Source organism: Syngnathus typhle, linkage group LG6 (assembly GCF_033458585.1).
Source record: "Syngnathus typhle isolate RoL2023-S1 ecotype Sweden linkage group LG6, RoL_Styp_1.0, whole genome shotgun sequence".
NCBI lineage: Eukaryota > Metazoa > Chordata > Actinopteri > Syngnathiformes > Syngnathidae > Syngnathus > Syngnathus typhle.
In genome coordinates, this window is record NC_083743.1 from 921,319 (window position 1) to 934,283 (window position 12,965).

Below are 12,965 nucleotides of genomic sequence, written 5' to 3' on the forward strand. Positions count from 1 at the left end.
TATAACAAACAACTTTCCGTGGTTCAAAATGAAGAAATAGGCAAATACGTGTCCCTCAAAAGCGAGCGATATGGAAGCGTAAGCTTTTATTTCTTTTATTTTGAAAACTGTTAAGAAGAAGTAGTAGTACTTAAAATGGCTGACTTGACGGTGTAAAAAGTCGCATTCCTCCTCTTCTTCCATGGGGTCCATTTGTGTCCGGATATAAACACACAGCCCCACTCTGTCACATGCACTTTTATTTATTTTAACTACACGACCATAAGTCACCCAAAAGAAGAGAGAGAAGAATAAAGAAGAACATTCTCCAGGATGGAGGTAAAAACTGACTTTTCTATCTTTAAACATTATTTCGTATTAATGCCATTTTCTTTCATGTCATTCTTTTTAGGATTATTCTTTCTCTCTCTTTTTTTATACAATACAAAACGTTTAGAGTGTTTTTTTGAGTGAAGTGTAGATCAGTAAAACATGAACTGAAATATGTAAACAATATGAATTGACACCTTTGCTATTTTTAAGATTTTAGCTCAGTATTGCAGGGAAGAGCTGATTTGTTTATTTGTGCATTTTTGTACAATGCAAATAGCTTCAAATTTGATTTAAATTTCGAAAATAAAGTAAGAAAGCTTGTCAACAGATTAAAAAGAAGAATTTTTTGGGGCCTAATTAGCCAAACCAAACTTGTCTATTTTTTAAAAAAATAATCACAAATTCATGAAAGTTGGTTTTGAATAAAAAAACTAATAAAAAACATGTCAAGTTTAATTCAAATTTTAAAATCTTTAAATTGTAAGTAGGGGCTAGTTAGGACCTATAGATAAATCTAGATCATGTGCCATTTTTCTTATTAGTTTTTATCTATACAAAAAAATTAATTGATTGAAATGAATTTGTATAATAGATTAAAATAAAAAAGTCATATTTTTAACGACGACACTTGAAGCTCACTCTCTGTAAAATAATAAACTAGCTGGCCGCTTTTTGCCACAAACATTAAAGAAATTATTTATATGCTATCTTACTTGCTCCGGGTATTTATTTATATACGTAAAGTACACTTCCTGGGGCTGCACTCAGTCAGTTAAACTGGAGTACAGTATTAGACTTTCCCCCCATTTTTGTTTGACTTCTTCTCTGTGGTATTTCCCTGACGGCTTTTTGAGCAGCCTCCTCCCTGTAACAGCAAAACAAGGCATTTAAAAAAGAAAAAAAAGGTATTTCCAAGTGTTTCATGTGTGTCATGAGGGGCCTGCCAGCACCACCCTGCAGCATGCACAGGATCTGATTGGGATGCCAGATTCTCGAGGTTACCGAATACTATTGACGGCGCCGTACATTCCTTATGTAACGTGGTTTCACGAGAAGTCATTTGACTTGTTTTGGATCAGGTGACGTCGTAGTAGAGCTCACGATTGGCGGCAGATGTGGCATCAGACGGGCTGCGCTGTCAAAGGAAAACAGACACGCAACATCGGGAACTGGCCACAATGTGTACAGTAAAACGTTGGCGTTCTTTTTAGGAAAGTGCTCGTTACTTCCTGGCTGCTAAAATGTTCTGCAGGAGAATCCTGCATCCTGCTGGTGCGCTACTCAAGTCAGATTCTGGCTCCGTGCGAAGCTTTTCCAAAAGTTTGATGATGTCATTGGAGGTTTTAATAGGGCTGTTTTTGTGCCTTTACAAGATGTGCCATCGCTACATTTTGCTCTCCGAGGACTCAGGCCGGGCATTCGTTTCGATTTGTTGACCTCCCCTTTAAAAAGGTTTTTAATTACATACACAAGATGGCGGCAAAGGGTGACTTTTGTCAATATGAAGCTCCTCAACTCACTTCAGTAGAGTTGGTGAGCCAATAGGAAAGCAGTAATTGATGTTAACTAACTAACTAGCACTTTGTTTGTGACACTGCCATCTACAGGTACGGCATATGCATTATACTTTTTCAATTTTGCAGACCCGTGTGAACTTGGGCCTACGCTTTCCTCTGTCGTCATGTTAGCTTACCCCAAAACGAGCACGTAATGTGTTTTCTTACTCCGCTATCAGCAAAGACTCACAAGTTTCCGTGTAAAATCTGCTATGGCGTTTAGAGATAGCCGGGGTGGGAACCACACAGAGTCACTCGCGGATAAGGAGGCCCGAGAGGAGGAGCCTCAAAGAGGCTGCTATTTCGGAACGTGGAGAAACGACAAAACGTCAGCCGCAGCTTGTTGTGGGGCTGAGAAGCAGCTCCAGGAAGAGGAAACTTTGTTATCTCCCCTTTATCACCGGCTCCTCCAGCAGCCGCTACTCAAAATGTGCCCCCAGTTGTTGCCCTTTTTTGGTAGGATGCAGCTAGCGCGAATACGGTGGCTCAAAGTGCTCGCTTGACAGCCGATAGCCACGTTTGTCATTTGCTGATAAAAAGTTTTGTGCTTGTTGACTCCCATTATTTCAAAAAAAAAAAAATCCCATAGGATGTGATTGATATAAATGAATCTGCTTTTAAGTCCTCTGCTTCCATAGCCAAGAGATCTATTCGGGTTTCTCGGAAAAGCCGCGGCGAGAAACAATAGTCGGCTTTGTGCGGTCTTCTGCCGGGGATCTGACCTTATCTCGTGACCAACAATGCTTATCGAAACACTTCTCACGAGAAGGGGCTCCATCTGCAAAGTAACTCGGAGCACCAAACGAACGAAAACATACATAGAGGTGCCTTGTGATTGGATGGATTTTGAGTGTGTTCCAGATGTGCTCGGGCCCATCGCGGAGCCTCTCCTCTGTCCCAGGGGCCATCCACGCTGGCCAGGCTTTGTTACGGGGACTTTTTCCCAGGCCCCAGAAATAGTTTGTCCCGCAGTCATTCCCACTGAAGCTCCAATACGGTACATGCAGTTGATTGCTAAATATGGCTCGCTGTTTTTTTTTAGGGGGGGGGTCAGGCATATACTGAGAATGACTAAATATGTTATCGAACATGTTTTTTGTGACGAGAAACAACAGCCACACCAGCTAACATGGTCACGGCTCATCTTAAGTCAGACCAATAGCAACACAAGATTTGTTTTTCCAAGTCTACTTCCTGTTCAGTGTGACAAAACTTGAACAAAATATTGATTTACTAAGTCTTTCGCGGTCAGGAAAGCGTTAAAGCGCTTGCAGGAGTGGGTGGTCCCGTGGCGTTTTTCTGGGCCGCAGTTCAGGGCGTCGGCGGCTGACGCTCTGATGTCATGCGTTTGGGCGGCGGCGGTGCTGAGCTCATGCTGACAACATGACTAGGGGGGAAAATCAAGAAAATAAAGCTTGTGATTAAAATGTGTGTGTACCTAGCTCAGGCGTTAGTTTGTGTGTTCGTTGCCATGGGTTACGCCGGAAAGTGTGCGTGCTAGCGGGCAGCAAGGGGAGGCGAGGGAGGGAGAGAAAAGTTCTTCGTGTACCTCACCTCTAACCTGGAATTAAACATCTGATTGGTTCAAGTAACTTACTCATGCAAGGACAAGAATGAAAAAAAGTGAATGTTTCTTCTCAATTTGTGTGCATCAAGGAGTCTCCATCCAAGCTATCGGTGGCCGAGCTGGCTGGCAGGTTCAAAGGTCAGATACGACCCATGCCCGCCGCGCATGATGAGGTTGGACCAGTTCAATATTTTTGAAGAGAGTTACACAAGCGACACACATTTGTTATATTTTTGCTCTTGTTTTGCAGTTGCCCTTTCGACGAAAAGCTCCGTGTTCACTCAGGTTTCCCATCCGGGACAATGAAGAATCTAATGTGAGTTTTTTTTATTTTTTATTATTAATTCCTTTCACGAGCTGCTATTTTAAAACTTAATTTACCTTGAGCCAATTAAACGACGCATCTGCAGTCAAATAATCATGTTCAATGTTTGTTTTCCAGACGAACACTAACGGAACGGTCCCGAGTCCCATCAAAATCAGGACGAAGAGCTCGTCCTCCATCATCGAAAGACTTCAGGTACCGCAATGCTTCCACCTGCTGTTCAACTACCGCCATTACACCACGTAAGGTTGAAGGTAATTGCTTAGGATGGAGCAGTTGTCCCCGTTGAGCTCAGCTTAAGCAGCTAATAATAGGATGACGGGCTCGCGGGGTTTCTAGCAAGGCTCCAAATCGCCGGCCTTGTCACACGCGTGGTGGCAGCCATGGGACAAAAGGGCTGCCGCTTTTCCCTCTTCTTCTTCTCGCCTGTGCAGGTAGGATAGACGTTTCTAGCTGGGAAGTGTAGTTTGTTCTGGAGTGGTAGTGTTACATTTATTTTGGTCGCAGGACCTTTGTGACTCGCCTCATTGTCAAAATAGATACTCCATGTATTACGCCTGTGTGATAAATGATTGAGTTCCAATGATGCATTTTAAGTGTCAGGATTTGAATATGTTCATTCTTGTGAAGTCTCGTTGGATAGCAAGTGGCGGCATAGTGAGATGAAGAAAATACCTCAAGCTACCATTTCCCCCATAGGCCAACCTCGCTTTGTCGCCTTCCACCCTGCTACCGTCGCCCAAAGTTGCCGAGGTCAACCGGCAGCCCGACTCGCTGCCGCTCGTGGCCGCCGCCACGACCCCGCTGAGCCCCACCCTGCTGCCCACCCAGCTGTCCGTGGAGGAGGACGAGGAGGGTCAGGGGGAACCCGTCGGCTTCGACAGCCCTCCTGAAGCGACCTCGCTGCCCAACCTCCACAAGGTGTCAAAAATGCTAACTTAAACTCAAATTCTCTTCATTTCATCGCTTTTCTTGCGGCTGTTATTGTCCAATCAGATTTCAGGGTCCGTGTCGCCAGGGCAGTTTTATCTGCCGAGGGCCTTTGAGATCTGGAGTGCCGCTCTTTTGTGGTCAGACCAAATCCCAGTCTCATAAAAGTAGTGTTTTGGTGCCATCTAGATTTTCACTATTCATGTTCTGTCTGAATTTTCCCTGTAGTCCCGGGTGCCAAAAGCATGGCCTGTTTAATTTGGGACTTCAAGAATCACCCCAATGTATTTGAACTGCACACGTGTACTACTACATATATTTTTCCGCTGTCACCTTGACACGGGCTTGTCCATGAGGCTATTTGCGGAGCGAGCGATTATGTCACACAGCGCCCATAGCATGTTAGCTCTGCAGGTGTCGCGCGTCTCAGATTAGCCGCAGAGGCCAGCACCATTGGAGACGTAATCCGATTTGCGTTCGGCGTTACTGGCTCAGAGAATTTGTGAAGATCTCACTCACACACGAGAGGTGCCACCAGAGAATGAGTTATAGCAACTATAGTAACGGAGAATCATGAGATATATAAAATATAATGAGAATAAGTGTTTCTGATTTATATCCGATCTACAATCATCTGCAATTGAGTAAAGCTAACCTTTCCCCACATCTGTCAGACCCGAGTGCGGCTGTCGTTCAAGAGACGCCCGCCCACCAGACAGCACAGGAGGTCCACGGGCGAGGAGGCGACGCTCCTCGGCCGCATCCCGTCGCCGTGTCAACTGCACTCACCCGAAGCCAACGGGGACGTGGTGTTACAATGCCCGGACCGGGTCACTCGTGAGGGGGGTGATGGAGAGGAAGAGGAGGAGGACAGAGACTGTGAGGAGGAGCAGGGGGAGCGAGCAGAGCCCCCTGCCGAAGAAGGGGAGACACAGGAGGGGAAAGGGCGGCCGCAGCAGACGGATGGAGCAGATGCCGACGCGGTCCTCTGATCTGGGAACAATTAGCACCTCACAAGAACGCACATATTTTCCAATCTTTAATTTCTTTATACTTTGCTTGCATAGATTTTCCTGTATGTTGTTTGCTGGTCGTCTTTTATTTTATTACTCATCAGGCTGGACTCGGGTTTGGGTTATAAAAGTTATGCACTATAATAAAGTTTCTCGTTTGTGTTGCGTACAAGTCTCTTCACGTGTACGCTGATCATAAAATACAAACAATGTGTGTAGTTAGATGAATTGGTTGATAATATTGATTCAATTGTTTAATTTTATTTCATGTTACATTTGAAAATCACTGACTTAACAGCAAACAACCCTGAAGTAAAAAGATTTTATATTCTAATTAAAGCAAATGAGTCTTAATAGTCATTTCAAGCTTGGCATTGCATTTCCGGAAAGGTGACCAATCGGGGAGCTCAGGTGTTGCCGTGTCATGTGACGTCACTGATCGAAACTGACAGCTTGCCTCTCACCTGTCTGGACGTCAGCACAAGTTGGCGGCTCGGTGGTTACCGTGTGTGTTTTTCAGTCAAAACTGAGCCCAGAATCTTTTATTCTGCTTTTATCTTTCGTTTTAGACGTTTACGGAAAGTTCGCGTTTGTCGTAGCCGAGATATTTCCGGGTTTGGACGGGTTTTTATTTGTTTATTATTATATTTATTTACCCCCGACGCCTCCTTTCCTATTTGGGCAATATGCACATCGTGGAGATTGAGTTGTCAGAATTAAAAACGAATGGGAGCGACGCTCTGGAAAGTTTGGTGAGTAATTGAGCATTTATTTTCCAACAAGTAGACCAAATGAACACTTGACTGCACATTCAGTCTCATAACGTCATCGTTTATCCAGCAAGAAGTTGCTAACTGCCGTTTAATAATATTCTCGTTAGTTGCCCATGAAAGACTTTTCTGTAAAGAATAAACAACTTAATTTTCATAATATTGCAACTTTTATGTCAGTACATTTTCCTGAAAAATGTGTGACTTGTCATATTATGGTTTTAATCTCGACCCGAATCTCAAATGCTTTTAATGTTCTATATAACTAATAAAAGAAAAATCTATGACCTCATATCATCAAAGTAATGTGTAACTTCAATATTGTAACAACAAAATTAATTTAAAAGATTAACTATGATATTAATTAATAGTAAGAATTAAAGATATGAAGATGTCATTTAAAAAATGATGTGAAGTGTAAAATGATCTTAACTATGTGAGCATCGTGTGTGTGTGTGTTTAATGGCAGGTGACCACAGGTAACGGTGACAATCACCCCACAGGATGCGAGGAAACGTCGGGGCTCCTGGGCGCTCAGGTGAGCTGGACACAACAAATAAATAGGAAATGGTCCAATACATCCAGTGCTCCCTGCGCTGTGAAATTTCACACCAAAAAAAAGGAAGTGCTGTGAAATTTCACACTAACTGTGCAGTAGAGTCGATTTTTTTATTTCTTTGGAAGTATTTGTGAGACATATGATTCACCAGCATGACCCCAGAATGAGCAAGGGGTGGAACTTTTAAAGGAAGTGTGCTCTGGGTTTGTGTACATTTTGTTTCAGAGGAACGGTTGCAACGGCGAGACGATGCCTTCAGAACGCGTCGCAACCGAGGAAATCTCAAGCTCTAAGGTCTGACTTTCTTTTCATACCTGCAAAAATAAAAAATCTGGAGCGGTTTCAGCTTTGAAACTTCATTTTCCCATCAGTATTCTTAGCTTCAATTACTGCTGCATGTTATGAAATTGTGATATAGTAAAAAAAAAAAAATCCGCTAGTGCATAGCAGCATTAAGCTATGTTGAAAGTCAACAATGTTTTGATGTGCTAGCGCGTTTCCTGGTTCTGGATTTGGGAGTCGAGGTCCGATTGGCGTGTGTGCTTTTTGTCAGGAGAGCGCGGTGGACAGGGTGAAGCGGGAGCTGAAAAAGGTTGTGTGCGGCGGCAAAGTGCGTCTGTGGATGGTCCTTCTCATGCTCCTCGTCGTCCTCGTAGCTGTCATTCTCATCTCTCTGTCTCTGTGCTCGGGTAAGGCTCCCAAAGTCAAAACTTTGAACATGGCGCCCCTTTATGAAATCCGAACAATAACCCGGATGTGGCGCAGTCGTGTACCGGGACCCCGACGAGAAGTTCAACCGCTCAACGTTCCGAGTTCCTCGCCTCTTCAACGGCAGCTTCGTTCTACCGGGCCTCAACTTCACCGAGGACCTTCTCAGCTTTTCGTCCAATCGGAGCCGAGACCTCACCGGCGACCTGCAAGGCAAGGTGAGAGGCTTCAGATAAACTTGCTTATCTTTAGCGCTAACTCGCTAATATGCTCGGAATGCGATGGTGAGCTACGTGCCTGGGCGTGTCTCAACCTGATGTTCTTCTCTCCCCTCAAGCTGTCAAACGTGTACACATCCTCTCCGGCGCTCGGACGCTACTTCTCCAAAGCGGAAATTCACACTCTCCGGTAAGCACGGCGTCTCCGCTCACCTGTGAGGAATGTGGGGCTCACTCTTCTCCTTCACCAGGAACGGCTCGGTGATCGCAGAGTACCAGCTGACGTTCTTCATGCCCGAGGAGCACCAGGAGCAGCTGAGGAACTTCACGCTGAGCCGGAAGATGGTTTACAACGTGCTCCGGCAGTTCCTCTACGCGCAGGACCGCGCCGCTCCCTCGGCTTTGTACATCGACCCCGTTTCCCTCAAGTTGTCATGAGGTGCGTTGACGCCGTGGTTTGTGCGTCGCAGAAGCACACGTAGTCACGCAAAATCGTCTTCCAAGGCCAAATCTTTTAGGGGGATGTCATAATATTAGGGACGCCTGCACAACGTCACATGATGAGGCGCTCCCCAGAGTGGTTGCCACAATCACGGAACAAATGTAAACCAACAAGTATGACACTCACATGGGCCTTTTCCAGTCTTCCAATCACCTCACATGTAAGTTTGTGGGATTCAAACCTCGATCTCCTGACTCCGAGGCTGGCCCGCTCACCACTTTATGTCGTGCTGCTAATTCGAATCACAAAATATGATGAACAGATTATTGAGTTTGAATTAATAGATGGATTGAGGCTTGTACATACTAGATACTTAATTATTTAATCAGAAAATGCAAAAATTGTGTGCAAATCTGAGACTGGGGGTCACAAATGTAAGATCATTGTCAAACAAAAGAGTATTATTCTTTGCAATGGCAAGTTGTGTGTATGTCTTACATATTTTTTATCATAATCAGTGTTGAATATTTGCAAGATGACGGAATTAAGGTATCTGATTATGATCCCTCTTTTTGTTGTAAAATGGAGGATTGTTGTTTACATTGTGTAAATCTTGCAGTGTTTTCTCTACTTGAACACTAGAGGGCGCACTTGTTCCTCCCCCACGGTTTCCTGTCCAATCTTTGTCGAATTTGATCATTGCTGATGAATACGGAAGTACACTTCTCATGATATATATTTTTTAAATTATTGGTCCATATTTTGCGTGTTGTTAAAAAAATGGATATGTATTTGAAAAAACAAATCACAAAACTTAACTGTAATACATGAGTGCAATGTTTACTGTCCATTGACCAACAGTGTTTGCCCCAAGGAACTTGTTTTCAATAATAAAAAAAATAATTGGATAGGAAAAACGTCCACATTTTTTATAATATATATATATATATATATATATATATATATATATATATATATATATATATATATATATATATAATAAACCAAGTTCCTGTCACCAAATAACACTTGTAATTTATTATGTAATTTTTTTTTCTTATATTAGATGGGGTGTCTGTACATGCTGCCCCGCCCAAAACCTCGCCAGCGTATTTAATCAGCGGCACTAACTGGATCAAAGCTGTCTATGCCAAATTGTCGTGAACAGACATCCTAACACTAATTTGTGTTCATTAATCTTATTACCTCATCGCTACCCAGGTCAATCGAGGTTATCCCTAATGCTGACATTAATTAAAGGCCTAACATGCTGAGTGTGCTTGGCTTTTTCTTGGGCCTTTTTTCTCACCGCAGAAGACAAAACATGATAAGGAAAAGAAGTTTAATTACAAACTGGCAAGTGATGTACAAAAGGAAGGATCACATTTGAGGAATCTCATTTAGGAGGAGAAGAGGTCATCTTAAGGCTTCCAAAATTTGTGGTGAACTTCTAAGAAGTCTTGTTCCTGTTATCCCATTAAAGGGTTATGTCTGCTTTTGGCTCCTGCCAAGATCAAGAAGATTAAGTTCACTCTCACACACAGCGACTTTTCAGTCGTTGGGCAAGTCGTCGCTCATTCACATCCCGAGGAGCCTGCCGTCCAGCATGGGCGCCCACGGTTCCAACCTGGACGACATCCTGGAGGAGGACATGCACCACTGGTACACCAAGTTCATGAAGGAATCGCCGTCGGGTCTCATCACGCTCTTCGAGCTCAAAACCATGCTGGAGATGAACGGCATGACTGAGGAGGCCAGCAGCTACGTGGACCAGGTCTTCTTCACCTTCGACATGGATGAGGTGAGATGATGGAGCCATTTTTGAGTCATAGCGAGGTGGGAGGGCAACCTGAGCTCACCTGTCGGGCCTTTTTCAGGACGGCTACATCGACTTTGTGGAGTACATCGCCGCCATCAGCCTGCTCCTGAAGGGAGAAGTCAACCAGAAGCTCAAGTGGTACTTCAAGCTCTTCGACCAGGATGGGAATGGCAAAATTGACAAAGATGAAATGGAGACCATCTTCAAGGTAAGCCTTTTTAAAAAAATTAAAAAATGTTTTAGTCCTCACAGTTTGACGAGTCCAAGAAGCATTAAGGCTTAGCGAAAGCGGGTTTAAGTGAATGAACTCGAAACGAGGTCTAATCCAGGACTTATTTTGAAACTCATCGAACTAGTCAACCCTGTCTCCTACCTGTGCTGAGCTGCAAGGAAAACTGTAAAAGTGATTAAACTCAGAGTTCGAACAGCACCGATGTGGCACTGTGTGGAAGCGAAGCATGCTGAGCGTCCGTGTCTCCCGACAGGCCATTCAGGACATCACGAGGAGCTACGAAATTCCACCCGAAGAGATCGTCGCGCTCATCTACGAGAAGATTGATGTCAACGGGGAAGGTGAGATCGCAAACAAGTCTCGGCAATCGCATGATATTTCAGATGCCGTCTTAAATTGCTCCTTGCAGGCGAGCTGACCCTGGAGGAGTTCATCAGCGGCGCACGGGAGCACGCCGACATCATGGAGATGCTCACCAAGATGATGGACCTCACACACGTCCTGAAGATCATCGTTATGGGACTACGCAAGACGTCCTAATAAGGAGCCGGGCGGGATGCCGCCCACGTGAAAAGCGTGCGGTGCCCCCATGGTGGAGGGAAACCCAACTCTCATAGGAAGAGGTCTTTTTTTTTCAAAATCCTGAAAATTCTTCAGGAATAAGAAAACATGGCGGCACGGAACCTAGAACACTACCAGCTTGCTGGACTGCTTTGCGACAATGTGATCAATAGAGGCCTCAGAAGGTAGGAACCCAGTTGATTTTGAGCAAGGCTCAGGTAACTTAGTTTTTTTGTTTTTCCACTGCTCACAATTGACATTTTCAGGTGGCTGAAGTCAAATCTGTAAATGAGCAAAGGTGCTGCTTTTCCATTGTTTAAAAAATGTGCACACAAGATTGTCATAGTGGCTTAAGTAAAAATTATAATTCTATACGGATGTGGGTGACTTGTACAGTATTGTCAGATGGTGGAAGTGTACCTAATGTTGCGGCGGCTGACTGTGATGTTTGTTTGAACTGTCATCTCCTTGCACTACAGTGTTGCCTTAATAAGACCGCTTTTCACACTGCATGTTTGGAATTTTCATTACAGGATGCATGTAAAAGTCTTTTTTCGATGGGACAGCAAAACACTCTGAAGAATTCTGAAATCTGTACGAGTGAATAAACATTGACAGAATGATGAAGGGATGATGTTGTGGTTAATTTTATTGAATTATGTACAGAATATTGGACAGGTGTGATAGGACAGCCATCTCAGCGCACAGGAATGAAAGGCTCCACAATCTCAGCAAAAGTCTTCTTTTCTGGTGGGGAAACAAAGATGTGGATTATTGCATATAACCTATACAGCATTTATCATGGTCTCCTTAAATTGCTGCCGAAGCCGTCCAATACCAATCAATAGATGTTCTGTCGACAGCATTTCAACTCACCCTTGGGGGCAAAGTCGTCTGGATGCAGTTTCATGTACTCCCTCATGTCTCGGTCCAATTTGGCGTGCACGTAATTTTCATATTTTGTCACGTGGTAGCCGATGAACCAGCCGATAGTCGCCATCAGGACTTGACGATGAGCTCCTGAGAACAACAGATTGGTACGTGAATATTGACATTAATATTAGTCCCACATGGGTAAATTCCAGCATACAGGTGGAAAATGCCCCCCCCCCCCAAAATACCTGCTTCTTACAATCAAATAACCAGTTATAAACAAAATGTTATAGCAAATTATACATTAGTAGTAAACATTCTAAGTTCAAACCCACTTTTGGTTTATCAGCATTTAAATTTAGAATATCCCGAATCAATTGCATTTTAAACTAGACATGCAAATGACTTAAAACATACATTAAATGATCTTACTCGAACAAATTGGTCCATGCAAGTAAGCAGATGAGAAGTGTAAGGGGTTGCAAGCTAACATGCTAACCTGATTTTAGCGGCGGCCGGTGGTTAAGGCCGTTTTGGAGCATGGCGGTGCACCAGCCCACGCCGGCCAGCCACAAGGAATTCCGGTTGACGATGCCGGGCGGAGGGAGCCCCTTGCCCTCGTCCGGTATGAAGCCCATGGCCCACCAAATCAAAGAGACGTCCTCTCGTCTTGTGTTGACCTCAGTGATTAGCAGACTCCATCCATGAGGGTTCCGTTTTCCGGCGGAAGTCAAGGTGTGACGTCATGTAGTGCCAGGAAAAAAAGTCCGGCCGGGAACAAGGCGTTTGTTTTGATTTTTATTTCTTCAAAAAGAACGACACTTGAAACAGCATGATTTAATATTGCTGTTTTATTTTCATTCTATTTTTTGTAATCGGATGTTTTAAAGTTTTTTTTTAAACACACAAATTATGTTTTAATAAATAGAAAAATAAAAATGATTATCATTATCATCGGTAACGATATACTTGTATTTTCTTTATGAAGCACTTTTATACGAAGCACGTTTTCCTTTTTTTATTTTTTACAATTTAAAAAATGAATTAACAGATGAGTTTGCAATGCAGTGTTCCGTTAGC

General features: G+C 43.6%; 4 protein-coding genes across 4 annotated transcripts; 3 read left to right on the top strand and 1 right to left on the bottom strand.

Moving 5' to 3' along the window:
- Window positions 1-160: 160 nt before the first annotated feature.
- On the top strand, window positions 161-5,875 carry LOC133155723 (capZ-interacting protein-like). Its single transcript, XM_061281243.1, has 6 exons — window positions 161-318; window positions 3,525-3,608; window positions 3,686-3,751; window positions 3,878-3,955; window positions 4,460-4,681; window positions 5,365-5,875. The coding sequence occupies exons 1-6, from the start codon at window positions 313-315 to the stop codon at window positions 5,680-5,682; spliced, it is 774 nt and encodes a 257-aa protein (XP_061137227.1). The 5' UTR covers window positions 161-312; the 3' UTR covers window positions 5,683-5,875.
- A 264-nt stretch (window positions 5,876-6,139) lies between these two features.
- Window positions 6,140-9,674, top strand: LOC133155724 (TPA-induced transmembrane protein-like). Its single transcript, XM_061281244.1, has 7 exons — window positions 6,140-6,455; window positions 6,943-7,011; window positions 7,258-7,326; window positions 7,586-7,721; window positions 7,798-7,958; window positions 8,078-8,148; window positions 8,210-9,674. The coding sequence occupies exons 1-7, from the start codon at window positions 6,390-6,392 to the stop codon at window positions 8,394-8,396; spliced, it is 759 nt and encodes a 252-aa protein (XP_061137228.1). The 5' UTR covers window positions 6,140-6,389; the 3' UTR covers window positions 8,397-9,674.
- Window positions 9,675-9,820: 146 nt separating this feature from the next.
- Window positions 9,821-11,639, top strand: LOC133155725 (guanylyl cyclase-activating protein 1-like). The gene is made up of 4 exons (XM_061281245.1): window positions 9,821-10,201; window positions 10,278-10,427; window positions 10,705-10,792; window positions 10,861-11,639. The coding sequence occupies exons 1-4, from the start codon at window positions 10,007-10,009 to the stop codon at window positions 10,989-10,991; spliced, it is 564 nt and encodes a 187-aa protein (XP_061137229.1). The 5' UTR covers window positions 9,821-10,006; the 3' UTR covers window positions 10,992-11,639.
- A 4-nt stretch (window positions 11,640-11,643) lies between these two features.
- LOC133155727 (NADH dehydrogenase [ubiquinone] 1 subunit C2-like) lies at window positions 11,644-12,623 on the bottom strand. Its single transcript, XM_061281246.1, has 3 exons — window positions 12,385-12,623; window positions 11,889-12,032; window positions 11,644-11,759 (listed from the first exon to the last, which is right to left on the bottom strand). Exons 1-3 carry the CDS (start codon window positions 12,521-12,523, stop codon window positions 11,710-11,712), a joined length of 333 nt encoding a protein of 110 aa, XP_061137230.1. The 5' UTR covers window positions 12,524-12,623; the 3' UTR covers window positions 11,644-11,709.
- Window positions 12,624-12,965: the final 342 nt, after the last annotated feature.

Coding starts and splice junctions, on each gene's coding strand:
- LOC133155724 (XM_061281244.1), top strand. CDS start 6,390: ATGCACATCGTGGAGATTGAGTTGTCAGAATTAAAAACGAATGGGAGC. Junction 6,456..6,942: donor GCGACGCTCTGGAAAGTTTG/GTGAGTAATTGA, acceptor GTTTAATGGCAG/GTGACCACAGGTAACGGTGA. Junction 7,959..8,077: donor CCGGCGACCTGCAAGGCAAG/GTGAGAGGCTTC, acceptor TCTCCCCTCAAG/CTGTCAAACGTGTACACATC.
- LOC133155723 (XM_061281243.1), top strand. Junction 3,752..3,877: donor GGGACAATGAAGAATCTAAT/GTGAGTTTTTTT, acceptor TTTGTTTTCCAG/ACGAACACTAACGGAACGGT. Junction 4,682..5,364: donor CGCTGCCCAACCTCCACAAG/GTGTCAAAAATG, acceptor CACATCTGTCAG/ACCCGAGTGCGGCTGTCGTT.
- LOC133155725 (XM_061281245.1), top strand. CDS start 10,007: ATGGGCGCCCACGGTTCCAACCTGGACGACATCCTGGAGGAGGACATG. Junction 10,202..10,277: donor TCACCTTCGACATGGATGAG/GTGAGATGATGG, acceptor GGCCTTTTTCAG/GACGGCTACATCGACTTTGT. Junction 10,793..10,860: donor GATTGATGTCAACGGGGAAG/GTGAGATCGCAA, acceptor TGCTCCTTGCAG/GCGAGCTGACCCTGGAGGAG.
- LOC133155727 (XM_061281246.1), bottom strand. CDS start 12,523: ATGGGCTTCATACCGGACGAGGGCAAGGGGCTCCCTCCGCCCGGCATC. Junction 12,033..12,384: donor CCGGCCGCCGCTAAAATCAG/GTTAGCATGTTA, acceptor TGTTGTTCTCAG/GAGCTCATCGTCAAGTCCTG. Junction 11,760..11,888: donor AGACGACTTTGCCCCCAAGG/GTGAGTTGAAAT, acceptor TTTCCCCACCAG/AAAAGAAGACTTTTGCTGAG.